The 27,412-nt window shown below is 53.5% G+C and overlaps 1 protein-coding gene across 6 annotated transcripts in view; it reads right to left on the bottom strand.

The window, feature by feature from the left end:
• Positions 1 to 404: 404 nt before the first annotated feature.
• The window catches only part of KLHL25 (kelch like family member 25), a 36,730-nt gene continuing 9,722 nt past the window's right edge, over positions 405 to 27,412 (bottom strand). For 2 of the 6 annotated variants that reach the window (XM_033189133.1, XM_033189136.1), the window contains exons 2-3: positions 9,408 to 11,212; positions 405 to 2,134 (exon numbers count right to left, since the gene is read on the bottom strand). In XM_033189133.1, the coding sequence (XP_033045024.1) occupies positions 9,432 to 11,201 (1,770 nt within the window). In that variant the 5' untranslated portion in view covers positions 11,202 to 11,212 and the 3' untranslated portion in view covers positions 405 to 2,134; positions 9,408 to 9,431. Of the gene's footprint in view, positions 2,135 to 9,407; positions 11,298 to 12,007; positions 12,777 to 12,803; positions 16,230 to 20,981; positions 21,440 to 27,412 lie in introns of those variants that run through there. The other 4 variants (XM_033189134.1, XM_033189137.1, XM_033189138.1 and 1 more) reach the window with 4 other exon arrangements.

Genomic DNA, 27,412 nt, shown 5'->3' with positions numbered 1-27,412 from the left:
AGCTGGCGCTCAGACTGCAGAGCTGCCTCCTGCAGCCATTTTGACCCTCTGAATGGCGCTTGGGTTATTTTCAGACAAAGGAGCATCAACTGGAGGTTCTGCCTTTTCGAGTGGATGGAATGACATTCCCAGCTTCTATTTACTAGTTTCCAGGAGAGAATCGCCTCAAGAGGAGGGGCAGACAGGATCAGGGCTCTCCACAGAATCAACTTCACGGCTTCTAAAGTAACTTCAGGAGGAGACAGGAATGGGGAGACCTCTCATCCAGGGGGGTCCCCCTTCCCAGCTCATGAGAGGGGCAGACGCCAGCAGGCAGGCCTGAGCCTTGGCTGGTGGGACAGGACTGAAGTCAGCCAACAACAATGTCTCCAAGACTGATCCCAGCACACAAGGCAGGCAAAGAATTTTCTCAACTCTTTTTATTAAGTTAGGAAACTGGTAAAAACTCAACACAACTTTCGGGGAAAGCACCATGGCCCATCCTTTGTACTATGTGGTAAGTGTCCTTTATCTCAATGCAGGAACGCCACGGGTCCAGGTGCACTCCCTGCAGCCCCGCGGCCGGGCTCCTGCGTGTGCCAGCCAAGCCAGCCCCGGGGACCACAGCTGAGTGTCTTTGGGCAACCGGCCTGACACAGGCGGGGTCTGCGGGGTCTGCGGGGTCCAAGGAGCCCCACGTAGCCAGTGCCCCATGGTGGGGGGCGCATCAGTGGGCAAACCCTGCCCAAAGGTCCCACCCCCAAGAGGCCTCCAGGATCCGCACCAAGGCATGGGGATGCTCAGGGCTGCTTAAGTAACTGGTTTGTGGCACAGCCCCCTCTGCAGCCCTAACCCTGAGCCAGTCAAGCAGTGTTCACACTGCAGGTGCCTGGGAAGCCACAAGTTTGGACACCCTACCCAGCCCCGTCAAGGCACCAACACCCCTCCCCCTCAAACAGGGGGTTAGGAGTGAGAGAGAGGCATTAGGATGGTCACTGACAGGCACCAACCTCTCCACAGCCCAGGTGTCAGGGAGGTTCTGCTGCGGGACCCCAGTGACTCAGGAGGTGACAGCAATGAACAAATGTTCAGCAGTTCTCTCACGGCCATTCTTATCTTGGAGCTCAGGGAGCAAATGGGGGCCAAGATAGACGCAAGAGGATGGTGAGGGCCCCATCACTGTTCCCCAAACTCAGACGGATGCGGCCCTGGTGGGTTAGGCAGGGGACTCCCTGGGGTCCCTCTGCTATCCCAGCTCACAGCTGCCCCTGGTCTTGGAGGGCAGCGTGGTCTCCTGGAGGGAAGCCCCCAGTGCTGTTGGCAGGTGTGTACCACGGGGGTCACTGCTGCCTCTCAGGGTGGGCTCTGAGGAGGGGATGTGAGGGGTGACCCCCAGGGCACTCGGAGTCCTGAGTCTGCTGCAGGCCCAGCTCCATTGAGTGGCCAGAGCATCTGTGTCTCCACCAGGCCACAGCACTGGGCAAGGCCCTGAGTGGGTGGGCTGGGACTTACAGCTTTGTGGCAGGGGCCCACAAACCTTGGAGGTCTGGGTGTCCTTTGCTCTTATTAGCAAATAAGGCAATTAGCCTTATTGCCTCGTGGATGTCACTGAGCGCCCCCCTGCAGTTTCTACACCTTATAAAATCTGTCCTGGGTTCTCTGCTTATCAACCTTCTGGTCTCAACCCCTGGGAACCTGGTTTCCCAGGCCTGGGACACCATCTATAGGTGGCAGTAGTGCCCCAGCAGGGCGGGCCGGGAGGGAAAGGATGTGTGGCAGTGCTGCAGCCCCAAAAGCCACCCGGGGCTCCTCCCTGTCCCTGCCGGCCCGGCCCCAGTCCAGGACCTGCCAAACAGGTGATCTCAACGCTCTGCAAGTGTCCTTCTCCCCGACGCCAGGGTCAGTCCTGGTGGCAGTCCATGCCCCTCTGGGAGGTATGTCTTCCTATAAACCACTGCAAAGCTGAAGAGGCCCCCAGGGGCACAGATGCAAGAGATGCTTCTCTTCTTGTGCCTAAAGCTCCGAACAGCCCAAGGCTGCTGCTCCCCAGAGCTGGCGGGGCCCCTTCCACCTCTCGGAGAGCTGGACCAGGACCCGCTCAGCTCCCGCTGTGGCACATAAGCCAAGGCCACGCTGTGACACTGAGGGCCGCGGGCTGTGGAAGGAGGAGAGAAAGAGAAAATCAATCAGTGGCCACATTGTTTTGTTCTGACCTGGTCTGAAACAAAATGACAATGAGGCAGCTGCCCATGAGGCTTGGGCATGACAACACCAGATCCACCATTCGCCAGCAGCGCAGTCCGGTGATTCAGGCACCCCAGGCCTGCTTTCATCTGCCACACTCGGATGACTCAGGTGTCAACTTGATTGGATTCGGGGATACCCAGACCCCAGGGATGCATTACGTATTTTCAGTGCTGCAGCAGGCATGGAGCCTGGCCCTCTTCTCCTGGAAGGGAAACCCAGGCGGCCTGGCACTTGATTCGAATGGCGGGGCTGCCGCGGTGAGTCTGTGCGGGTGCTTCCAGAGGCAGCCAGCATCAGAGCCGTGGCCCGCGTGGGGAAGCTCTGCCCTTAGTGCAGGTGAGCACAGTAGGATGGGCTGGGGCCCTGGTAGAATAAAAAGCTAAGGAAACGGGAATTCAGGTTTCTTTCTTCTGGAGCTAGGTTGTTCTTTCTCTGCCATTGGGCATCAGAGCTCCAGGTCCTCTGGCCTCTGAGACTTGCTGCCCACCACCCCATCCCCACCCCAGGCTCTTGGTTCTTTGTAGTTGGGCTGAGGACTGCCCCGGCTCTCCTGCTTCTGCAGCTTGCAGCCTATCATGGGGCTTCTCAGCCTCCAGCACCAAGTGAGCCGATTCCCCTCACAGAAGTTCCCTCTCACATACCACTCCGAGGCCCTGAAAGGGGAAAAGGTGAGCCTTCTCACACAGGGGGCGCAGGCAGGCAGAGCGCTCTAGCAACCCTGCGTGTTCATCCACTCCACGAGGCAAGGGGCCTCAGCAAAGCAGTGATTAATGGTGACGCTGTCCGGGGTTTTTGGCTTTGGCTGTATTTAACCTGTACGTGTTACTTTTACAGTTGTGTAAGAACAAGAACATAAGGGGCTTTACTAGTTGTATGCTTGTGTGTCTCTAAGTAACCTTAGTAACATTTCAATTAAAACACTGAAGCCAGCACTGAGGCTCCATGGGACTGTCCCCTTTAAGTGGGGTGCACCTCTCCACCCCCCACAGTGCTGGGCCTCTGCTCTCTGCAGGCTCCTCTGCAGGAATTCTGCCTCCCCAGGTGGTCAAGTTGTTTCCAGATACAGAGGCTGGGTTGGGTGACTGAGAAGGCCCCCAAATCCCTTCAAGCTCCTCACAAGTGTGAAGCTGGGGTCACAGGGGCCCTAACCATCCTGAGGTGCTCTAACATAGCAAACCCAAACCTTTGGGGCCTGGCTGCCCAGTCTTGGCCGCGTCCCAGCACGCCACATGCTGACATGTGGTCCCTTCAGGGCAAGGGCCGTTACCTGGAACAGCCACCCCACCTACCTGAGGGTGTCCCCCAGGGCACCCTGAGTTGCTGAGAGGAATACAGATGACAGCCAGAAGCATGGGGGTTGGGGAGCCTCGGGGCCAGGCTCCTGTGTTCCCTCTCAGGCTGGGCCCTTTAATTTTTGGCAGGTGCTCCCTGGGCCTGGCCTCCTCATCTGTGAAACGGGCTAACCCTCCAGCCTGCAGAGGGGACAGGGGTCAGCGGCCGCCCTGCACTTCCTGTGTGCGGCAGGCCCTGGCCGACATGTACCCTGTGGGTTGTTGGTGTAGGGCCTGCCCCGCTGGCCTCAGCCTGCCCCATCGAGGGTGGGATGGTGCTCTATCCCCCAGGCTGGCACAGGAACGAATGACTGCTGACGCCTGGACGGACTCCGTCCTGGGCACTCGCTTAGCCAGGCCCAACCCTCGAGGCTGGCAGAAACCCTCAGGCCTGTGCTCTGGGATTTCCCATCTGTAGCAACTTCTTTTAGGACAGGAGAGAATGTGCCGCACTGTCCCTCCTGCAGCAGTGACGGAGCCCACAGTGGATTAATGAGCCCTGCCCTGCACCCCAGTGGTCAGGCCCCAAAAACACCTGTGAAGAGAAGACAAGCTGTCGGCAGCTGGACGCCTGCCTTGCATTCGGCAGCCCCCCATGCTGGAGGCAGGTGGGAGAGAAGGGTTGGGGGGCTGCGCCTTAAAGGGCCTGGAGTAGGGGGTACCCAGTGGGAGAGAAAGAAAAGGAGAGAATGTTCACAGCAAGAGCACCCTTAGTGGGTAACGGGGCCTCCTGTGGCCACTGGCTACTATCCCCTAGGCTGTGGACCCAACCGCAACACTGGAGCAAGGGGCTGCCCCGGAAGTCACTCAGGTTCCAGCTCAGCAATTCCCCGCTGCTTCTGGGCAGCTGCTGGCCAAGCCTGTGCTCTGTGCCAAGGGCGCAGATGTGAAGATGCCCGTGGCCAGCTCCCCAGCACACGCAGGGCTCAAGTCCTGCTCCAGCCCTGACTCGCTGTTCATATGATGCCAACTGTCTCCCCTCTCAGAGTCCCAGCGGGTGCCCTGTAACAGCAAGACCTATGACAAACAGCTGTGGGAATGACAGGGGACTCGATGCAGATGCTCACACCTACGACGAGTTCCAACAAGCGGCCAGGACAGGGAACACAAATGCTTGTGGACAAACAGGGGCCATCATCTGGGGTGCAGAGGCCACAGTGTGCAGGGGACCTCCTGGTGGCTTCTGAAGCTTATGTCAGAGTCTTGCAGGATGGATGGAAAGGGGCCTCCAAGGACAGGGGCAGTTGGGCCCAGCATGGAGGCAGGAGACTCAGCCATGCTTGTGGGGACGAGCGAGAGCTGGACTTCTCACCAGCACCCTGATCCCCGCTGCTGCCTGGGAGAGCAGAGTCAGGGAGGGGAACGTGGGGAGTGGGGTGGCCACAGAAGCCATCTCGGGCCCAGGCACTGCCAGAGGACACTCTAGGTGGCCGATGCGCTGGTTGGGGCTGCAGGCAGTGAGGCTCAGTGAGAAGTGCCATGGTCACCAGGAGCGCCCACCGCGTGGGGGAGGCGGCAGGCGTGCTTTGTTTCCACCCTCCCTGGCCCTGTCCTTGTCAAGGGCACTCCACCCAGCTCCCCGTGAGCCTTGTCTGGTTCCAGGGTTCGGCCCCTCCCACTCAGAGCCACATCACAGGCCCTGTCCGTGGCTGCCTGAGTTGGGGGCTCTCCTCTGGCTCAGCCTGGACAGCTCTGCAATGGCTGCCTGAGCAGCAAGAGCTGAGCTCTGCCTGCAGCCACTGTGGTTCCACTTCCTGGGGACCTGGGAAAGGCCAGGCATGCCCGGGCGTCGGCTTCTGTGGTGCAGGCCCTTCTGTGGAGAGACTAACTCACCCCCTGCCTTTGAAGAGAACTCAGACACTGAGCTGTCCAGGCAGAAGCTGGACAGGAGGGGCTTTGCAGAGCATGGGAACAACCCAGGGACATAGTGAGGGGACAGAAGCCATGGGACTGGGGCGGCCTCAGGCGAGGAGGGGCTGCCGGAGTGTCTCTGGGTCGCTGCCAGGCCCATGAGAAGGAAGCAGCTGGAACGCAGGGCAATGGCAGAAGCTTAAGAGCAACCTGGACTCAGCGCGGCAGCCGAGGAAGCACACAGCCCAGAACGCCTTGGGGACATGGCTCTGGGATGACAGGGTCTGGAAGTAGCTACCCCATCAGGTCTGGGACTGGCTCAGTCCTGTGTGTCTGCTTCCTCATCCCTAAATGGAGCTGATGACAGCAAGCCCATTACAGACTGAGGACGACTCCAGTGGGCACCGGGCAAGTGCCCGCCGAGGAACAGCAGTCATGGGTGGACAGGCCTTTCAGAGGGAGGGGCTAAGCAGGGACATCTAGAGGCCCTTGCAGCCCACAGCACCCCAAAACCATCATCATCAGCATCTCCCTGTCCTCCATCGCTACCCCTTTTAAAGCTGCTTCTGAAACTGGCAATCATTTGATCTCTATTCAAGTGCTATGAGTAATACGATTTCCACTCGTTGTCCAGATGGAGAAGCTGAGCCAGTCCAGGGTGAAGCAGCCAGAAAGTCACAACCAAGACACCATGCATGCTTCCCTTCCAGGGTCCCTGGGATCAGAGTAATCCCTGGGAGAGTTCACCAGGTCCAGCTGACAGGGCAGGGCCAGGTGAGAGGGAGCCTCCAACCTGGAGGGTAGGCAGGGGGCAGTCTCTGGTCTGGAGGCTCAGACCAGAGATGGTCTTAGCTGCCTGAGGCCAGCAGCATGGGCCCCTCATCCTGCCCATCCCGGCTGGCCTGGGGTGGGAGGCACCTCCATTCCCACAGACAACATTCCCCAGGTTCCTAAATGACCTAGAGGACAGCAACAGGGAATTAGTGAGGAAATGCCAGTATCCTCTTGGAATCTCCTCAGGGAATCAAGAAATTTGGCAGGTCTGATTTTTCTCCAAAGGGAGCAGATTAAAAAAAAAAAAAAGAAAAAGAATGCCGGGCGCGTGGCTCACACCTGTAATCCCAGCACTTTGGGAGGCTGAGGTGGGTGGATCACCTGAGGTCAGGAGCTTGAGACTTGCCTGGCCAACATGGTAAAACCCCGTTTCTACTACAAATACAAAAATTAGCTGGGCGTGCTGGCGGGCACCTGTAGTCCCAGCTACTCAGAAGGCTGAGGCAGGAGGATCGCTTGAACCGTTGCAGGGAGCCGAGATCGTGCCATTGCACTCCAGCCTGGGGAGAAGAGCGAGATTCCATCTCAAAAAAAAAGAAAACAGAAAAGCTGTAAAAGAGAAAAGCAAGCCAGATGTGGTGGCACGCACCTGTAATCCCACCTACTCAAGAGGCTGAGGAACGAGAACCACTTGAACCTGAGAGGCGGAGGTTGCAGTGAGCCGAGATCGCACCATTGCACTCCAGCCTGGGTGACAGAGTGAGACTGTCTCAAAAAAAAAAAAAGAAAAGAAAAGAAAAGCAGTGTTCCTATTCAGGCTGGCCTCTGTGAGCCCAAACACTCTATGTTCACCAGCTTGATGCTTGTTCTTGGGCCCTCCTTGCCTGCCACCGTGTCCCCTTATGGACTCGAAGGCTTGGCTGGGTCTGAGTTAGCGGCTGAGCCAACAGCTTCCATTGAGAAGCAATCCCAGCTAAGAGTGACTGCCTTCACTGGGTACAGCTTTCAGCATTTGTATCAGCAGCCGCTGGCTCACTGAGGAAATTAATTTTTCAGCTTGGGCCAGCTCCTGACAGGGTTCCTATGACCTGAAGCTGAGCCCACACATAGGGACCAGTGCCACCACCCAGCGCTGCAGGATCGTGGGAAGCGGCTCGGCTCCCTCCGGCAGGAAAGCTCATCTTCCACAGTCTCTTCTTGTGCTGGAGGTAGAGTGCACCCAGGGATCTCCTGCCCCTATCCCAGGGGTGAGGGGCCCAGGAAAGCATGAGCCGGGAGAATGGCCAAGGGCTAGTGGCACACACCCTGGCCTTTCCCACGCCCTCACCACAGACAGCATGTTGGGCACAAAACCCTTCTCTGGCATCTACCCCAGTACCCTGCCAGGCTGGCCGGGATGCCCTCTCTCATGGCAGGACCTCATGCTGATCCTGCCCCTAGTTGCTGCGGGAAGACCCTGCCCCCAACCCAGCTTCTCAGGAGATTAAATCAACACCAGATGAGACGTTCCTCCCGTCCATTCCTTCCCCTCACTGCAGGGTCTGCAGGGCCTGGCTCGAGTTGCTCCCAGTGTCTCTGTCCCACCATCACCTCCCACAGAGTGCCTTGTGTGTCATCTGTTTTCACAGCGATTCCACACAGTGACAGTGTGGCAGCAACCCACGGACACTCGCTGTGCAGGAAGCCCTGCTCCAAGGCCCCCGAGGATGACCTCGCTTAAGCTAGACGCCTGCTGGTTTTGAGGAAGGACTTCTCCCCACCCCTTGCACGCTGGTGAGCATACAGCTGCCCCCAAGAGAAAGAGCACTCAAACCAACGCTGTCTGTTCCACAGGCTTTGGTGTTTACAGTTTTTGGGGGGACTCCACCATTTAGACATGGATGTCATACCCGGTTGGCAATCTTTTTTTTTTTTTTTTTTTGAGACGGAGTCTCGCTCTGTCGCCCAGGCTGGAGTGCAGTGGCCTGATCTCAGCTCACTACAAGTTCTGCCTCCCAGGTTTACGCCATTCTCCCGCCTCAGGCTCCCAAGTAGCTGGGACTACAGGCGCCCGCCACCTCGCCCGGCTAGATTTTTTTTGTATTTTTTAGTAGAGACGGGGTTTCACTGTGTTAGCCAGGATGGTCTTGTTCTCCTGACCTCATGATCCACCCGTCTCGGCCTCCCAAAGTGCTGGGATTACAGGCTTGAGCCACCGCGCCCGGCTTTTTTTTTTTGAGACGGAGTCTCACTCTGTTGCCCAGGCTGGAGTGCAGTGGCATGATCTTGGCTCACTGCAGCTCCACCTCCCAAGTTCAAGTGATCCTCCTACCTCAGCCTCCTGAGCAGCTGGGATTACAGGTGTGCACCACCATGCCTGGCTCATTTTTTGTATTTTTAGTAGAGGCGGGGTTTCACCGTGTTAGCCAGGATGGTCTCGATCTCCCGACCTTGTGATCCACTTGCCTCGGCCTCCCAAAGTGCTGGGATTACAGGCGTGAGCCACTGCGCCCAGCCAGGACTGACTTTGAACGTTGCCCAGGCTGGTCTTGCACTAGGCTCAAAGTCATCTGCCCACCTCAACCTTCCTGAAGTGCTGGGATTATAGGCATGAGCCACTGTGCCCAGGCCTGGGTGGCAATCTTCATACATATCATTACTCATCAGTGCCAGGAGAGTAACACTGTCCTGATTCCATGGGGAGGGGCCATTCTCCTGAACTCTGCCTTAGCACATGTCTCTTCCCTTGGCTTATCTTAATCTGTATCTTTCCCTGTAATAAACTGTAACTGTAAGTGTAGCAGCCTTCAGCGACTTCTCTAAGTCCTTCTGGCAAAATTGACCAAGGGTGGTTTGGGAGGCCTTCTTTGTTGCACCTGGTGTCAAAAGTAAGAGCAGGCTTGTGTGGAGACTGCACCCTCAGACTCTGCAGGTTGACCTATGCTCCACATGGCACGTCAAAATGTCCCTGGGTGATTCCGAAGTGTAGCCATGTTTGGGAACTACCATGTTGGTCTAACTACGGTTACTGTCCCCATTCTGCAGACTGGTTGAATAATTTGCTCCAGGTTAACTGCAAATAGAAGGCAGAGCCAGGAGTTGACTCCAGAGCACACCAGCCACCTGCTGCCCACCCAGACCTCCCTGGAAGACACGGTGACCTTCACCCAGACTGAGAAGAGGTGGGACTGCATTCCCTCATGACCTTTCCAGATCCAGAGTAGCCGTGGGCTGCCAGGGGCTCACCTGGCTGGGCTCGGCAGGTGCTTCTCACGCGGGCAGGTGCTTCCAGGTGCTGACAAAGGCCGTGGGGATAAGTGAGTAGGGCACCGTGGTAATGCAGTTCCATGTATCTGAAGTGGGGTCATAGCAGTCCAGAGTCTTACACCTCTGGGTCCCAAAGTAGCCCCCGACCACATAGAGCTTGTTGCCGGAAGCCAGGGCATGGCAGGACATGCGCTTGGCGGTCATGTCCCCAATCCGTGTCCACTGGTTGGTCTCACAGTCAAAGCGGTAGGCCGAGGCAGCCGTGAATTCTGTGTCACCTCCCATGATGAAGATCTGGCTGCCCAGGACGGCAGCGGCTGTGTACCGCCAAGGCTGGGGGCACTCAGCCTTGATCGTCCACCTGTTCTCCGAGGGGTCATAGCACTGGACCTTGGACACCATGTCCCGGTGGATGCTGGTTCCTCCAAAAACAAAGAGCTTCAGCTTGGCACTCACCACTGCGGCATTGCTGACGCCATCCCTCAAGGGGGCCACCATCATCCACTTGTTGGCCCCAGGGTCGTATTTCTCCACTTGTTTCAGGGAGACAGAAGGCGAGGCTGGGAAGACGCCTGCCAGAGAAGTGTGTCCCCCCACCACATAGAGGCAGTTCTCCAGCTCAGCTGAGCCATGGCCAAAGCGGGCAATCAGCATGGGCGCCGCCTTGGACCATTCCTCATGTACGGTGTCATACACCCAGACGTCCTTGGAGACCCCGTTCTCGGAGCCCCTGCCCCCCGTCACATAGACCTTGCAGCCGATTGCTGAGGCGCTGAACTCCTTCCGGGGGCTGGGCAGGTCGGCCTTGGGGATGATCTCCTTGGCCTTGTGGTCCACCTGGTAGATCTTGTCACACATGAAGGTCTGGCCCCCCAGGATGAGCAGCGTGTGGCCTGCCTTGCGTGGCCGGGCACAGGGGCTGGTGACCACGCCGTCATTCTGCAGGATCCTGGTCTTGCAGCGCAGGGCCTCGTCTATGATGAGCTTGGTGCGCTCGTCCGCCATAAGGAGTGCCTCGCTGGAGACGGCCTCCTGCAGGCAGTCAGACGGCAGCAAGGCCAGACGCACGCTGCGGAGGAGCTCGGGCAGGTGGGCCTTCCGTGGCTCCAGGTCGTGCTTCACCCACTGGAGGATGGCCTCGAACACCACCCGCTCGTCCTCGGTCTCCAGCTCATCACTCGAGATGAGGTCCAGCAGCGTGTCCTTGGACAGGCTGTTGAAGTCCTCACTCTGCCGCACCGTCTCAAAGTGCACCAGGCACATGCGCCAGGAGAACTCGTACAGCCGGCGGCACTGGTGGGCGTCCGAGAGCAGCATCATGCCCAGGCAGTTGGAGGGGAAAAGGTTCTTCTCCAGGAACTCGGCGGCCGCGTCCCGCACGTCGTGGAACTGCAGCATGTCGCCCGCCTCCAGCAGTGACTCAGCATTCTCCTCGTTAATGGCGATGCGTGAGGAGTAGGCAAAGTCCAGCAGCAGCTCCAGCACCTCCGGGTGCAGGTTGTCCTGGAAGTTGACAGTGTCATCCCGGCTCTCCCGCAGGCCGTGGCTGAACATGGCCTCAAAGTAGCGGCTAGAGGCGGCCAGCACGGCACGGTGACAGGGGAAGGCACGATCGCCCGCCCAGAGCGTCACGTCAGTGAACATGCAGTGCTTGCGAAGTGTGTTGAGGTGGGCCAGCACACAGTCCGGGTGGGAGGCCTTGTGGAAGAGGGTGACGTTCATGGACCCCGTGCTGCTCCGCGACTTGCGGGTCTCATGGACGCTGACCGACATGGTGCACCAGCCTGTGGGGGAACAAGCCCACAGGTCAGAGGAGCCCCTCCTGTCCATCTGCCCTCTCACGACTCACTCTTCAGCATGAGCCCCCTTTCCCCCTCCCACCCACTCCCTGCTCACCTCTGCTACACCAAGTCCCTCTCCCGCAACCACGCTGCCAAGGACAACATAGGCAAGAATGGCTGGGTCTCACCCTGCCCTGCCGAAACTGGTTTTGTTCTCAGGGTATGGGCCAGCTCTGGGACAAACATCTTTGGCCTGCAGATGAGCCACCCCCTAGGTAAGCTAGAGTTGAGGCTGCCTCCCATGGTGAAGAGAACATGCAAACGGTGTTCCTGACTCAGGCAGGTGTCTGGGCAGTGCTAAGTAACTGGTGCCTTTGACCACATTCCACTCTCATGACAGTCCTCTGCAGAAGCTTCTCCTGTGAGTCCCATTTTACAGCTAGGGAAGCCACAGCTCAGAGAGGCAAATAAACTACCCAAACCGCCACAGCCAGGATTCTCACATGGGCTGTCCAGCTCTGGAGCCTCATCTCTGTTCAAGGTGACTGATCCCTGCAGGGTTTGCTGTGGACACCCAAGCAGAGCCTCATGTACCCGCTTCCCTGCTCCCAGCAGGCTCTGCCCTGGGCTGGGATCCAAGCGGTACTGGCTAGACATCCCCCTAGCCTTGGAACAACAGCTGCCATCAAGGCCCAAGTGCTCAGTGGAGACATGTTCTCTGAATCCAGGTGTCTCCACAGGGCTCTTCGCCTAGCCGGGGCAAGTGATGGCCTGGAGGTGGGGCCACAAGTGACTCACCCTTGAGACCAAGGCAGAGGCCCAAGACGACAGCAGGACATGCTGAACACTAACTGAAGTGATCCAGATTTGCCTCAGCCAAAGCAGAGAAACATGCAGCCAGAGCTTCCTGGGTCCCCCGATTGACTCCAGGACCCTGAGTCAATGCGACGCCTCCCCTGCCTCCCTTCTCTGCCCTTCTCCACCAGGCCTGGGGACCGGGTGCTCAGAGTGATGGAGTGATGGTCTGTGCCAACAAACAGGTTCACTGCCTGCTCAGTCTAGGGGAATTCCAAAGCACTGTCATTAACGTCCAGTGAACGGCATGACCCAAGGCCCCAGTTCAGTACTGTGAACTCAAGGCTCAGCCAAAACTCACGCCTAGAGAAATTATGGCCAACACCTTTGATGCCATCTCTAAGACCACAGCTACCTGCCCCTCAACCTGTGGAAGGAGACTGTATTCAACAAGTCTCCCGATCAGGAATTCACTGACCACCTTGTCAAGGCCCTCCCCAGAGGCTCCGTGCAGAGGACCCAGGCTCCAGCTGTGGCTACAACAGGGTTTTTACACAAGAAAAATAAAGTGAATTAAGCCTGAAAAAGAAAAAGAAAAGAAAAAAAAAAGAAAACATGGCCAAAACGCAAACTGCATTCCAGCATTTTGACCCCCTAAAAAAGCCTGTGCTGCCGTCTTCCTGATGGTAACGGGGCCAAGAAAAACAAAAAACCCTAAACAACAAAGTTTTTCATTTTTAATTTTCAAAAGTATGTAACTCCCCTGCTGCCTCCCACTCCAAGTCAATTTTCTACTTACCTGGTAAAGGTAGGAAACGATTTCATGCTTCAATGAAATTGCAAATGAGTGTCCGACTACATGGCTCTCTCTTGCTCACTCCTCCTCTGGCAAAGAGGCAGAGAAGCCACAAACTGACAAGATTAGAGCTAGGCAAGGTCCCTGCTTTTCGGCTCAGGCAGAGAGGGCACAGGAGCCGTACTGGCCTTGCTGCTTGGGCCCCCAAGCTCCAGGTAGACTGCAGACTAAGAACCTGCCTAAGGCACTGCTGTCCAAACCTGCAGCCCACAGGCCACAGGGCTCCGATGCCATGAGGTTAGCCCTTCTGGGGGTTGAGGTGAGAACACTGGACGCAGGTCCAGGCTGTATCCTGACTCCACCTCCATCCTGCACCTCACTATTATTTTCTTTTAAAGTGGGATCCCTATCCTATGCAGGCCTCCACAACTCACTTGTTGGCAACTATTTCCTGAACGCATCCTCGAAGCTGGGCCCTCAGATGCAGTGGCACGGAGCCTGAGAGGCTGCGCTGACCTGGTCTAAGGGAAGCTTTGCCAACAGCTTGGTTCGTGACTGATCGGAATTGCCCAATCTGAATTCCAGACCCTTCGACATTTCCTCAAATCCTGCTGTGATTGCTAAACCCTCACTCCAGTTTCCAAACTCCTGATCACCCCCTTGGTGATCTAACAATTTCCCAAATGTGGCTCTGTCCCCTCCTGCCCCACCCCACAGTGTCAGGACATTTTAAGAGGCATTTGTTGCCTCTGGTCTGCAGACTGTGCTGGGGGAAACATCAAGAGCCAAGGACCAGGAAGAACTCTAGTTCAAGCCCTGGGACTCCTAAGCCCAAGCCCTCTCCACTGAGGTCACGTTCAAGGACCCTGATGCTGAGGTGCAGCCTCAGTTCCATTATCAACACACCTGTGCTTCCAAGGGCCTCCCTGCTCTAGGTCCCTAGGCACCTCCTCACACCTGCCCCTGGCCCTGCTGGGAGGGAGGCTGGTTCTGAGCTTGGGCTGAATGGCACCGTGAAGGCCTGGGCTTGGACACTCCAAGTATGGTGCCAAGCCCCTCTGGGATTCTTCTTACAGACAGCCCCAGCTGGAATCCCAGCTTCTCACCTTAGTAACTACGGCCCTGGAACCAACACACCTAGAACTAACTCCACTCTGAGGCACTGTGTTAACTGGGCTGCCTGCGAGGGCACCCAGGCAGAGACTCCTTTTGGAGGGGGTTATGGGCAGGACAAAGTAAGACTCAAAAGACTGAGAAAGCCAAAAAGCAGGACAAATTGAAACAGAGCAGCCACAAAGGTCCAGAGGAGACAGAGCAGCGACCTCTCTAAGTCAATACTGAGCGGCAACCCAGGGTCCCAGAGCTGACAGATATCCTGCCAAAGTCAGTGCCAAGAATGCCTGCCTGCTGACGCAGACATTGGCAACTCATGTACATACCCAGGCAGGTTCCCACCCCCTTAGACAGCCGCCAGCCTGGGACACCTCTGTGCCAAGGACAGAAGCACCTGCCCAGTTGTTTCTCCAGTTTGTCCCATCTCCTTCTGGGCAGTGCCTGCCCTTGAGCCAGTCTTCCACTGATGGCAGCCACTTACTCACCGACTCAGCCTGATCCCAAGTGAGGCACTGGAGCCTCACTTTACAGGCAAGGATGCTGAGGCCCACACAGGTTCTGGGCATGTTACTTGTGTACTGTCTCCCCAACTGCACAGGAGGCCAAGAAAGGCAGGGACCATGTGTGGTGTTCACTGATGTGACCTCCACACCCAGGAAAGATCCCAGCACAGAAGTCACTTGATTTGATGGCATGGACCTGTCCATCTCTTCCTATGTCCATGACGAAGCCCTGAGGCACAGCACACGAAACTCATTCACATCACCTCCACCATGACTACCAGCCCAGCCACTTTCAAGACTCAGAGGAGAGGAAGGCCGAGGCAGTGGTGAATGCTGCCCAGGTGGCTGCGACACCTGACATGTGGTAGACACGTGGCATTTCACTCGTGCCAGCACAATGCCACCTCCTCCTCCTCGCACTCACACCCTGACTGCTCTCTGGGAACCACCTGCCTCCAGGCAGCCCAGCGGGTGGGATCCCAGGATGGGCACTGGGCCCCGGGGATCAGGTGGGGAGTGGATGCGAGCCAGGCCTGGCTGGTCAGCTAGTGTCACCTCCCAAACACTGCGATGGGGCCTACACCCCGGACAGACCAGTGGGACTCTCTACGAAGACGTTCCTTGGAACTTTGGGGAAGGAAGCAGGCCCTTTCCCCAGGACTGCTGACCAGACTGGACCAGGGTTGGGAGTGGGAAGGAGTGGCAGCTGTGTTGCCACCTACCCAAGACAGAAGCCTGCGCAGAGGGCCGAGTGGAGCCCTGTGGTCCCCCAGTCCGCCCCCTTTTGCTGAGGCCTGTCACATAAGGACTCACAGGGTCATCAGTGCCCTGAATTCGTGATCAGGGGCTGTTTGTCTCAGTAGGGGGTCTCAGCTGTGTGTGTCCCTCCACCCCTTCCATCCAGCACCCAGGAGGAATGGTTGTGTGTGATTATTTTCAGTGGCTCAAGATATATGTGTTCAGTACCAGTGGCATACCCAGCCTCATAGCAGGGCTTGGGGATGCAAAAGCAGCCTAAGCCAGAGGCTCCCAGTGGCAGGGGTGGGGAGCATGTGAGAGGGCCCAAAAGCAGGCCCCAGGAAGCCTCCCTGTGCCCACGGCCCACGTCTTTGGGGCCATAATCAATCAGACACTCTCACTCTGCACATATCACAGAATTGTTCTGATGACCTAAGCACGGTCCTGAGCTTTGATGGATGTAAAGCATATAGTGTAACTGCACAATGCTGCAATGACACAAACCAGCAACCCTTCACCCTGCTACGAGGTGTGGATCCACCTTGGACAGCGCTGCTCCCCAGGCAATCCTTACCTACAGACTCGGCTAAAATGTACCCGATAACAATGTGCCCAGCTCCCTTCTGCGGAACATCTTTGGAAAGTGACATGCAGGAGGAAACAAAGTAGCCAAGGGGTGAGACTTTCTGAAGAAAACTTGCCACACTCACAGAAGATTCCAGTGACTGAAAGCGAAAGGCCTATTCTGAGAGACATAGGAACCAGGATGCCATCAAACTGCTTTTTCCGTGCCACTCTCAGGAAGGCCTGACTTAGTCTGGCTGCAGCACTAACCCCTTCCCACCTGCCTCCACTAACCAAGAGTTAGCAAGGCTCAAAATGAGGGTGTCAGCTCCATCATTCTTCACTAGAGGCTGGGGAAACAAGAGAGGCACAGGGCTCAGCCTGCATAGTCCCCAGCCATGAACAGCTCAAATCATCTCCGGAGCTCAGGGCCACGGCCAATCCGTATGGCCCCCTGGTACAAACTGAAAACCCCTCCCCACTCCCGCAGCGCGATTCTTTTTTTTTTTTTTTTTTGAGACGAAGTCTTGCTCTGTCGCCCAGGCTGGAGTACAATGGCGGGATCTCGGCTCACTGCAACCTCCGCCTCCCAGGTTCAAGTAATTATCCTGCCTCAGCCTCCCAAGTAGCTGGGATTACAGGCGCCCACCAACATGCCCAGCTAATTTTTGTATTTTTGCTAGAGATGGGGTTTCGCCATGTTGGCCAGGCTGGTCTCAAACTCCTGACCTCAGGTGATCCACCCGCCTTAGCCTCCCAAAGTGCTGGGATTACAGGCATGAGCCACCACGCCCGGCCAGTGCAATTATTTTCGGTTTGCCCATGTACCTGCAGTGTACCAGTCTCTGGGTTAGCAGGAAAGCACCTTTGTAAACTCGGAAAAGCCAAACCTGGCTTTTGGGCTTTTTGACAGATGGGGCTCTGGGCCCAAGCACAAGACTTAGAGAGGAAAATGTCGCTGAAACGCAGCCTGCATGACGCTGGGTGCCCTTATGTAGTGAACAACCTGCACAGTGGTTCACAGCCACTCTGCGGGAGCCGATGCTGAGAGCAACCCAAGACACGGCCCTTCCTGGCACCAAGTATGCACTGGGTGCATCGGAGTCAGGATTCCACCAACAAGGACTTCATGAAAACACAGAGCTGCAAGGACCTCAACATGTTCCGTTGCCAGGACTTCCATCATTCTCATTTTATTGATAAGGAAACAGGCTCAGGGCCACATTCTTGGAACTTGGGCCTGACTGCAGACTCTGAGCTCTTCATTCCTCAGGAAGGTGGACTTGTTCAGTAAGCAGTGGGAGGAAAGGAGATGGAACAATGAACTCCTCGCTCTCCTGTCCCCTCCTGAGGGTTGGCAGCGCAAGCTAGGTAGGATGCACCAGCCACCAGGCCTGATGTCCCCTGCCTGGGTTTCGGAGGCTGTGGGGGCAGCAACCATGCATGAGGGCACCCAGCCAGGTTGCTGCCTTTCAATGGCCCGTTTAAAAAAAAAAAAGGGAGGGTGGGCTGGGCATGGTGGCTCACGCCTGTAATCCCAGCACTTTGGGAGGCTGAGGCGGGCCTATTACCTCAGGTCAGGAGTTCCAGACCAGCCTGGCCAACATGGTGAAACCCTGTTTCTACTAAAAGTATAAAAATTAGGTGGGCGAGATGGCATGCGCCTGTAGTCCCAGTTACTTGGGAGGCTGAGGCAGAATTGCTTGAACCCGGGAGGCAGAGGTTGCAGTGACCCAAGATCGTGCCACTGTACTCCAGCCTGGGCGAAAGAGAAACTCTGTCGCAATAAATAAATAAATAAATAATAAATAAATAAATAAATAAATAAATAGCAAAAAAAAACCCTTTGTGCATATTTATTCAATATTGTATGTATCTTATTTAAAATGTAACTGATCCAAATTATTTATATTTTTCAGTGTGTATATTTATTTAGTTTGATTTTATTTCATCTTTTTATTGTGAAAAGATCTGAGACCGGGCGCGGTGACTCATGCCTGTAATTCCAGCACTTTGGGAGGCTGAGGCGGGCGGATCATGAGGTCAGGAGATCGAGACCATCCTGGCTAACACAGTGAAACCCCGCCTCTACTTAAAATACAAAAAATTAGCCAGGCGTAGTGGCGGCGCCTATAGTCCCAGGTACTCGGGAGGCTGAGGCAGGAGAATGGCCTGAACCCAGAAGGCAGAGGTTGCAGTGAGCCGAGATGGCACCATTGCACACCCAAACATTAAGCACACTTGAAGGGCAGCCACTTTAACTTCCAGGATTGACCTGCGAGTCCCAGGGTGACTGCAGCCTCTGGTCACCAGGGAGTGGAAGCTGTGATTACAAGTTGAGATGGATGCCTTCTCCACTCCAGAGGAATGGGTTGGGCAGTGCACCATGCTGGGCCCTACCCAGCTTGGTGAAGCTCTTCTTCACATAGAAGGCACAGAACAGGAGGTAAGGGGTCAAGGCCTGTGAAACCGCTGAAAGATGAAGCAACACTTGCTGCTAAAAATGAGTAGGGAATTCTGGCAAGGAAGGGAGCCAAATCAAATGCACGACTATCATGTACCTGATACTGTGCTAGGCATTTTACACACAAAATTTAATCCTCACAACCAAGCTCAACATGGTTATGACTTTCTGTCTTAATCAGGACAGACAAGGTTCTATCGCAGCAAGGAACAACCCCCAAATCTCAGCAGCTGTACAGGAGAAAGATTTTATTTCTTGCTCATACTATTAATACATGCATCATGGTTCAGGCGGTGATGAGTGTTCTCATCAATCCCACTCCTAGGAACCCAGATGACAGAGCTGCCACCATGTCACCAGTTACTATGCCACAGGGCGGAGAGAGAGCTCTGGAAAGCATAGCACTGACAATTAAATGCTTGGCCTGGAAAAACACACAGCACTTCTATTCACATCTCACTGGCCAAAACCAGCTACACGCCTTCACTCACCCACCAGAGAGCCAGAAAATCCAATCCTGCCATATGCCACACTATTTCTGTAAAAAATTTACCGATAAGAAAATAGAAGCTCGTAGGTTAATGATAATGGCAACAACAGTGCTAATCACAGGTGCTTAGTACGATATGCGGGGCACCATCTCAGCGCTTCGTGTGTTAACTCACCTCATCCCTACTCAGCCTTAGGTATAATCATGGTCTGCATTTCACAGCTTAGGAAACTGGGCAGGGAGATGTTAGGCAATTTGCCCAAAGCTACGCAAGGAGTGGGGGCAGAGCCCAGGGCTCTGTCTTGTTGAGTCTGTTCCCACAACTACACTATGTGAGCTCCCTGGCCCAAGACTGGGGAAGGGGTGGTGTTCAAATCCAGGCCATCCCTCTCTTTGCTGAGCACCAAAGGGGACAGAAGAGAGGTCTCTGGGGCCTCAGCCCTGTGTCCACCAGCAGGTCCCAGCACCAGGACACTGTCCTCTCCGTCTACCCCTTAAGCAGTCCTTCTCCACCAGCTTCTGTGCAACCAGGACAGTGGGATCCTGAAGAGGATTAAGCTCCCAGGCCCTATGATATCAACTTCTCTCCTGTGGGTCACTGGTCCTAGTAGGGAGCAGCCTCTGTGACCAGATGGGGAATCAGGATTGAGAAAGTTCACCCTAGAGAAAGGACCTATCCAGGACTTGCCCAGCTACTCGAAGGCAACATATGGATTTGGCCAGCTCCTTACCAACAATTTGGTTTTTGTTTGTTTGTTTGTCTTAAAAGACAAGCCATCTTGCTAAGAGGAGAAGCCAGCCGAGCCCTCGCATGGGAGGAACTGTCCAGGCCACACATCCAGCCCGGGGCGGGTACAGATAGAAGCAGCCATGGATGGGCAACACCCGCCTTTCTGCCCAGCATCCTGTCTTCTTGAGTGGGAGCTCTGCAGACCAAGGGAGAGAGGCCAAGAGTCTCACCCAGGAGCTCCACTGTGTTGTCTTTTAATGACATAACAGTGAGGAGCAAGACAGAAAAGACACTAATGCCCTAGAACCACACCACCTGACCAGGGTGAGCAGGGAGGAGGCAGTGGATGGGGACACACAGCTTAGTTCTTGGGGAATGAAAAACTCTTCTTCATCATATGTGTAAGGCATAGATATATACGTGGTATTAAAATGCAATGAGGAGGGTGGGTGTAATTAGGAAAAACATGTCTAAAAAGGCTTAGGGGTGGGGGGTGCCAACAAGATTGAGAAACACTGCAAACACAATGACTATTTTCACTTTGGCTTATTATGTTCAGCTTTTATCCCAAAACAAACACTTTGAAATTACTGCAGTTACGGAATACTATTTTACACTGGTTTTACCTCAACTTTTCACAGTTGCCATTTTCCTACCCTTCCCTCACTACTGAACAAAGACTGATTAAGGGCCTTTGCAGACACTGGGGACCCAGCCTTCTGGAGCCCTCACGAACCTCAGTCTAGTGTCTTTGTGGCTGTCAACTGTAAACTGTAATGTCTGTGGAAACATCACTATGGCCTACTAATCCATTCACCCATAATTTTCTGAATTTTTATCCAAGGAAAAAATAATGCCTTTTGCTTCTGTTGGTTCACTGTATTCTCTTGAGATAAATCCTTTCGAGAAAAATTTTTTATGTCACACTGTCCTAAAAGTTCTATTTATCAGGTAGGCCACCCGCAAGCCACACTTAAACCACCCTGCAACGAAGAGGTTTCTTTCAGCTCAGGGAGGGGTGGTGGCCCCTCTAAATCTGCCAAGGCAGATGGAAGGTGCCGCCTGGCTTCTACCTGCCGCATCCCAACCCCCTCAGCCTGGGGGCGCTGCCCAGGCTTTCTCTGGACCCCAGAGCTGGGAGTCATCTGCAAGCCCAGCTGCTGCTCCAGACGGGAGTAATGTCCATAAAATGGACTCCACTGCTCTCACCACAGAGGGGACGAAGAACTCGGCACTCAGGTTCACCCACCTGGTGAAGGAACTTGTTTACTTCCACTTATCCAGAGCAAGCCAGAGAGAGAAACAAAGAAGGGCAGCAAGACTGGCTCCCTCCAAAGCCAACATGGTCCCCTGAGGAGGATTCCGCCTCTACAGCAGGACTGGCCTTTGTAAACAGATGCAGTCTGAGGACCTGCAGGGAGGCTGTCTCTCCTCACCTCTGGTCCCACAGATGGAGCCACTGAAAGCACTGTGGCCTAGATAGCACTTCCAATGAACCACCAGGAGTGACAGTCTTAGAAGAACACAAACATGCAGAACAGAACAAAAAATGAACAAAAGCCAAGCACTGGCCACTTACTGGTAGTGAATTTCTTTCTCCCTGTTCTCCAGAAGCTCTGTTCTCCAGGCTGTCAATGCTGATACTGAATCAGAATGAGCATGCCTCTCAATTCCCAAAGCCCAAGATACAACTCTTTCTTGACCCGCTGAGAGAGATGAGAGCAGGGGGAGCATAGTTGGCACAATCTCTTCAGACAACAATTGGGCAACATCTTACAAAATGACAAATGCATGTGCCCTCTGCCCCAGCATTTCCACTCCTAAAGATTTCCTTTCCATCATGCCTGCACGTGGTTACAAAATGGTTACATGCCTCAGCATGGGTACAAAAGGAAGGGCTGCGAACAACCACAATGTTCACAAATAAAAGGCCTGGTGAGATAAACTTGGGCACATGCACAGAGTGGAGTACCACACAGCTGTCTAAAAATACCAAAGGGGCCAGGCAGTGGCTCATGCTTGTAATCCCAGTACTTTGGGAGGCTGAGGTGGGTGGATCACCTGAGGTCAGGAGTTTCAGACCAGCCTGGCCAACATGGTGGTGGCAGTCACCTGTAATCCCAGCTACTCAGGAGGCTGAGGCAGGAGAATCGCTTGAACCCAGGAGGCAGAGGTTGCAGTGCCAAAATCGAACCATTGCACTCCAGCCGGGGCGACAAGAGCAAGACTTTGTCTTAAAAACAAAAACAAAACAACTGGCTTTCTGCACTAAAATGAAAGAGCTGTGTATCCAATGTTACTTTTCTCTTTTTTGAGATAGAGTTTCACTCTTGTTGCCCAGGCTGAAGTGCAATGGTGCAATCTCGGCTCACCGCAATCTCTGCCTCCCCAATTCAAGCAATTCTCCTGCTTCAGCCTCCTGAGTAGCTGGGATTACAAGCATGTGCCACCACACCCAGCTAATTTTGTATTTTTAGTAGAGACAGAGTTTCTCCATGTTGGTCAGGCTGGTCTCAAACTCCCAACCTCAGGTGATTTGCCCACCTCAGTCTCCCAAAGTGCTGGGATTACAGGTGTGAGCCACCGCGCCCAGCTCAGATGTTACCTTTGATATGTGTGAAAAACCAGACTATTCATACACACACACATATATAATATAGACATACCTACTGGCACATGCACAAACTATCTCTGGCAGGCTATATAAGAAATTGGTTACTGCTAGCTGTGGTGGAGAGGAGAGCAGGGGAGACTGTTCTCACTGCACACCCTTTTGACCTATTGAACTCTGTGTCCAAAGTGGTATTATCTTCAAGCACCTTGCTGTATGTGAGCCTTTGTGCAGGAGCCCTATCTATATTCTTTCATTCAATCCTTTCAACATCTTCACAAGGTCTCCCTGTCCTGGTTGTACAGATATGCAAACTGAGGCTCTGAGAAGATAAGCAATGTGCACACATCCTTAGTTTGGCTGGAGCCAGTACTCAAAGCTGTTTCACTCCAAAACAGCAAAATGTGGGATATTTATGAAGACGAAGCACACCAACACTGCGTGTGCCTGAACAGAGGCATGCTATTACAAACTCTTGATTTCCCAAGCCTCCTGCTGCCACAGCAAATCTATGCCTGTCTTCCCGGGCGTCAGGAAAGAGGACAGCACACGGAGATACACCTCCCTGCCAGGCTCAGCACTGCATACTAGGCGGAGGACTAGAGCATACAGAGCAGGCTCCCCCTGTCCCACCCCCCGATATCTGCCTTCCTCTCTGCCTGGGACATCCCCACGTGCCGGCACTCCCACCTCTGCGCTGTGAGACCTGTGCCTGGGATTCATTCTCAGTGCCTCAGTTTCCTCATTTGTGAAACAGATACGAAAAGAATTACACCAACCCCAAAGGACTGGTGAGGGACTGAAAAGGGAAGATGGTGTGCAGAGCCAGGTACAGGGTCCGACACTTAGCTCCTGGTTTTCAGGGGCTTTAGATGGTACAGCTATTCTCAACAACTGCTTGGTCCCAGGACCTTTACAACTGAAAAATAACTCAGGACCCTAAGGGGCTTCTGCTTATGTAGTTTTGCCTATTGGTATTTACCAGAGTGGAAATTAAAACTGAGCAAAAAACTATGTTAATTTAAAACAACAAAACCTTCACATGTTAACATAAATAACAAATGTTTTTCTGCCGCCTAGGCTGGAGCGCAATGGCATGATCTCAGCTCACCACAACCTCTGCCTCCCAGGTTCAAGCAATTCTCCTGCCTCAGCCTCCCAAGCAGCTGGGATTACAGGCATGTGCCACCACATCCAGCTAAGTTTTCTGTATTTTTAGTAGAGACGGGGTTTCGCCATGTTGGCCAAGCTGGTTTCAAATTCCTGACCTCAAATGATCCACCTGCTTCGGTCTCCCAAAGTGCTGGGATTACAGGCGTGAGCCACTGTGCCCAGCAGTAACAGATGTTTTTCATAAATCAATTTCCCAAGAAAAGATAAATGTTTCAGGTGATGGGCATCCCAGTTACCTGATTTGATCATTACACACCGTATGCTGTGTATCAAAATATCACAAGTGTCCCCAAAATATGTGCAACTGTTACATGTCATTTTTTAAAATTATTTTTTGACCAAAAAAATCAATTAAAACAATTTTTAAATTGAAGATAGTGGCTGGATTCTCATATCCACTTCTGCATTCAATCTGTTGAAATGCATTGTTTTGACTATACAATATAAAGAAAATCCAACCTTACAGATAGTTGGAAAAGGGAGATTGTATTTTCAGATCATTGTGGATACTCTCCTTTGATACTACACTAAAACTTGACAAGTATAGTGCCTTAAAGGTTAGCTGCAATGTGAAATCTGAGCCCATATCAATGAACTTTTGTACTCAGTGGCATTCCCATCTGACAGCCTGTCCTGCACTTTGAATGGATTGTTTACCCATGCGTGATTTTGTAACATCAGGCACCAGCCATTTGGAAAACATCGGTTCACTGAGTTATGCACTCTGGAGAGAATGAGTAGAAAAGACAAATAATGTTTTAGTATTACCATGAAAATAGTTTTGACCTTGTGGACTCTCCACCAAGAGAATCTCAGGGACACCCAGACCACACTTTGAGAACACTGGGGTAGCAGATTTTTCTTTCTTTTTTTGAGATGGAGTTCCATTCTTTTTGCCCAGGCTGGAGTGCAATGGCGTGATTTTGGCTCACTGCAACCTCCACCTCCCGGGTTCAAGCAATTCTCCTGCCTCAGCCTCCTGAGTAGCTGGGATTACAGGTGCACGCCACCATGCCAGCTAATTTTTTGTATTTTTAGTAGAGACAGAGTTTCACCATGTTGGCCAGGCTGGTCTTGAACTCCTAACCTCCAATAATCCACCCGCCTTTGGCCTCCCAAAGTGCTGGGATTACAGGTGTGAGCCAACACGCCTGGCCAGAAGATTTTTTTTTTTTTTTTGAGACGGAGTCTGGCTCTGCCGCCCAGGCTGGAGTGCAGTGGCCGGATCTCAGCTCACTGCAAGCTCCGCCTCCCGGGTTCACGCCGTTCTCCTGCCTCAGCCTCCCGAGTAGCTGGGCGCCCGCCACCACGCCCGGCTAATTTTTTTGTATTTTTTTAGTAGAGACGGGGTTTCACCGTGTTAGCCAGGATGGTCTCGATCTCCTGACCTCGTGATCCGCCCGTCTCGGCCTCCCAAAGTGCTGGGATTACAGGCTTGAGCCACTGCGCCCGGCCCAGAAGATTTTTCTTATCCTCCACACTAAGCACAGTTTTCTTCAAGAACTCAGAAAAAGAAACTTCTGTAGGAAGCATGGGGGCCTATGCAGGGGGTCGCCATCCCGTTTGTTCTACAATGCAGGCACTAGAGCCTGCTGTCACTGGAGGCAGCTGGACCCAGTACCCTCACCCACTGCTGGCTGCCTCCCTCTAATGAGCTGGCCCTGCCTGCTCCTTCCTTTATTATCAAAAGCCTTCTCTCCCCGACAGGACCACCTCATCCTTCTCCAAAAAAAACAGACCTCAGGGGTTTGCAGAGGGCAGACTCTCCCGTAGCAAAGTACAGGGGCCATGAGTAGACTGCTACACTTGGGCTTTGCAGTTGATAATTCTTGGTCTCTTGAAATTACATATGTATGTATATTTATAGCAAAAACATGGGTGCCCATAAATAGCCAGTCATTCATGTACACATTTTTAGCATATTGTTTAGCCACCAAATTCCACTGCATCCTCCTTCCTGGGACCTTGCATTGGGGTTTTCCTTCCCAGTCTTGCCACCACCACTGCAGGCCAGGTTATGGCCAGGCCCCTGAACCCTCTCTTCCCACAGCTACCAACCCAGTGCCAAATTGTGAGAGCTCCTGCTCAAAAGCCTTCAATGACGCTTTCACATCCAAGCTGTGTTCAATCGGTTCCCTTTCCAGCTTTGTCCCACCCCCAGCCCCTCTTCCTCCCCTCTCTCAGCTTTAGCTCTCCCCCTCCCTTCCCCTCATTCTCCCTGCTCAGCCCATACCCTCCCCTCCATAATCTCTCCCTTCACAGCTGCAACCCACTCTGGATTTTATATTTGTCGGGCACGTAGATGGCCTCGTCCATAGTACATGCTCAGAAAATGAATGCAGTCAATACACTGAAATCTGAGCACCTACAATGTGGCACCCTATGCAGCGCACAGGGCGTATGGCATGCAGTAAAGAACATCATTTTGCCGTGTCTCCTAGAATGAGCGTTCTTCTGCCCTCTGCGCCTTTGCTTCAGCACGGCAGCCTTTCTTCTTCTGCTGGACCGCACTGTCCACTCCTCAGGTCACTGTGTATTGTGCCCTTCTCTGTACTGGCAGCTCAAGGACAGTGTTCTGTGTCATCTTTGCTACCTAGAATCGATTAGATGCTTAATAAATACTGCTAAATGAAATGGGGATTAGCCACAATACCCATGGGAGAAAGAATCAAAATGATCCAGAGATCTGTTAGACCCACATGAGAGTTCCCTGGTGCCTGCCTGGTACCTGCCATATTATTTGCAGTATAATCAACATATATCATATTTAAACATTTTATTTATTATTAAGTTATTGTGAGACATAGTCTCGCTCTATCACCCAAGCTGGAGTGCAGCAATGCGACCTCAGCTCACTGCAATCCTCCGCCTCCTGGGTTCAAGCTATTCTCCTGCTTCAGCCTCCCAAGTAGCTGAGATTACCACGACTGGCTAATTTTTGTATTTTTTTTTTTTTGGTAGAGATGAGGTTTTGCCGTGTTGGCCAGGCTGGTCTCAAACTCCTGACCTCAGGTGATCCACCCGCCTTGGCCTCCCAAAGTGCTGGGATTACAGGCGTGAGCCACTGTGCCCGGCCATATTTAAACATTTTAGGCCAGGTGTCGATCTTAAAGAAGGGAGATTATCTGGGTGAGCCTGATCTAGTCAATAAGCCCCTTAAAAGCAGAGTTGGCTGGGGACAGTGGCTCATGCCTGTAATCCCTACACTTTGGGAAGCCGAGGCAGGTGGATCACCTGAGGTCAGGAGTTCAAGACCAGCCTGGCCAACATGATGAAACCCCTGTATCTACTAAAAATACAAAAAATTAGCCAGGCATGGTGGTGCACACCTGTAATCCCAGTTACTCAGGAGGCTGAGGCAGGAGAATTGCTTGAACCTGGGAGGCACAGGTTGCAGTGAGCCGAGATTGAGCCATTGCGCTCAGCCCAGGCAACAAGAGTGAAACTCCATCTCAAAAAAAAAAAAAATTGCAGAGTTTTCTCCAGCTGGTCCCTGATTTGAAGCAAGAAAGGATCTGACACATCTCTGCAGGCTTGAAGATGGAGGGCATTGAGATTGGCACCCGGCTGCGGCCAGCAAGGAAATGGGGACAGACTTCAGTCCTACGACCATAAGGAACTCGATTCTGCCAAAAACCTGAGCCTGGAAGCAGATTCTTCACCAGAGCCTCGAAGCAGATTCTTCACCAGAGCCTCAAGAATCCAGTCCAGCTGCACCTTGATTTTGGACTTGTGAGACCCTAAGTAGAAAACACAGTCAGGCCAGCCCAGACTTCCAGCCTACAGAACTGTGCACTAATCAATAGGTACTGATTAAGCCACTAAGCTTGTGGTGATGTGTTATGCTGCAATAGAAACCAATATAAGCCCCATCTGGCCTCTAGTCATAATGTATAGAGATTAAAAACACACCAGGTAATCATCCAAAAGGTGCAGAGACTACTCACGCTTTCTGCATTTTCAATTCCTGAACATGTGATGCTAGAGAGCAGAGACTGATGTATCCTGGTCCTTAGCACAGTGGGTAGCATAGAGTAGGTTCTCAATCTCGTTTAACAAAGTTTCAACTTTCTGGGCAGTCAGAACAACATGGCTTACAGTTTTGGAGCTGCCCCGGCAGCCAGGTACAATTATCCGGGCAAAACCCAGCAAAGTCCTTTTTTTTTTCCCACCTAGAGGAAACTCCAGGCACAGGGAGTGGTTCAGACAAAGCCGCCCAGCAACCA

The sequence above is a fragment of the Trachypithecus francoisi genome, unplaced genomic scaffold (assembly GCF_009764315.1).
Source record: "Trachypithecus francoisi isolate TF-2019V2 unplaced genomic scaffold, Tfra_2.0 Lachesis_group3, whole genome shotgun sequence".
Taxonomy (NCBI): Eukaryota; Metazoa; Chordata; class Mammalia; order Primates; family Cercopithecidae; genus Trachypithecus; species Trachypithecus francoisi.
This window is presented reverse-complemented; position numbering and strand designations above follow the sequence as displayed.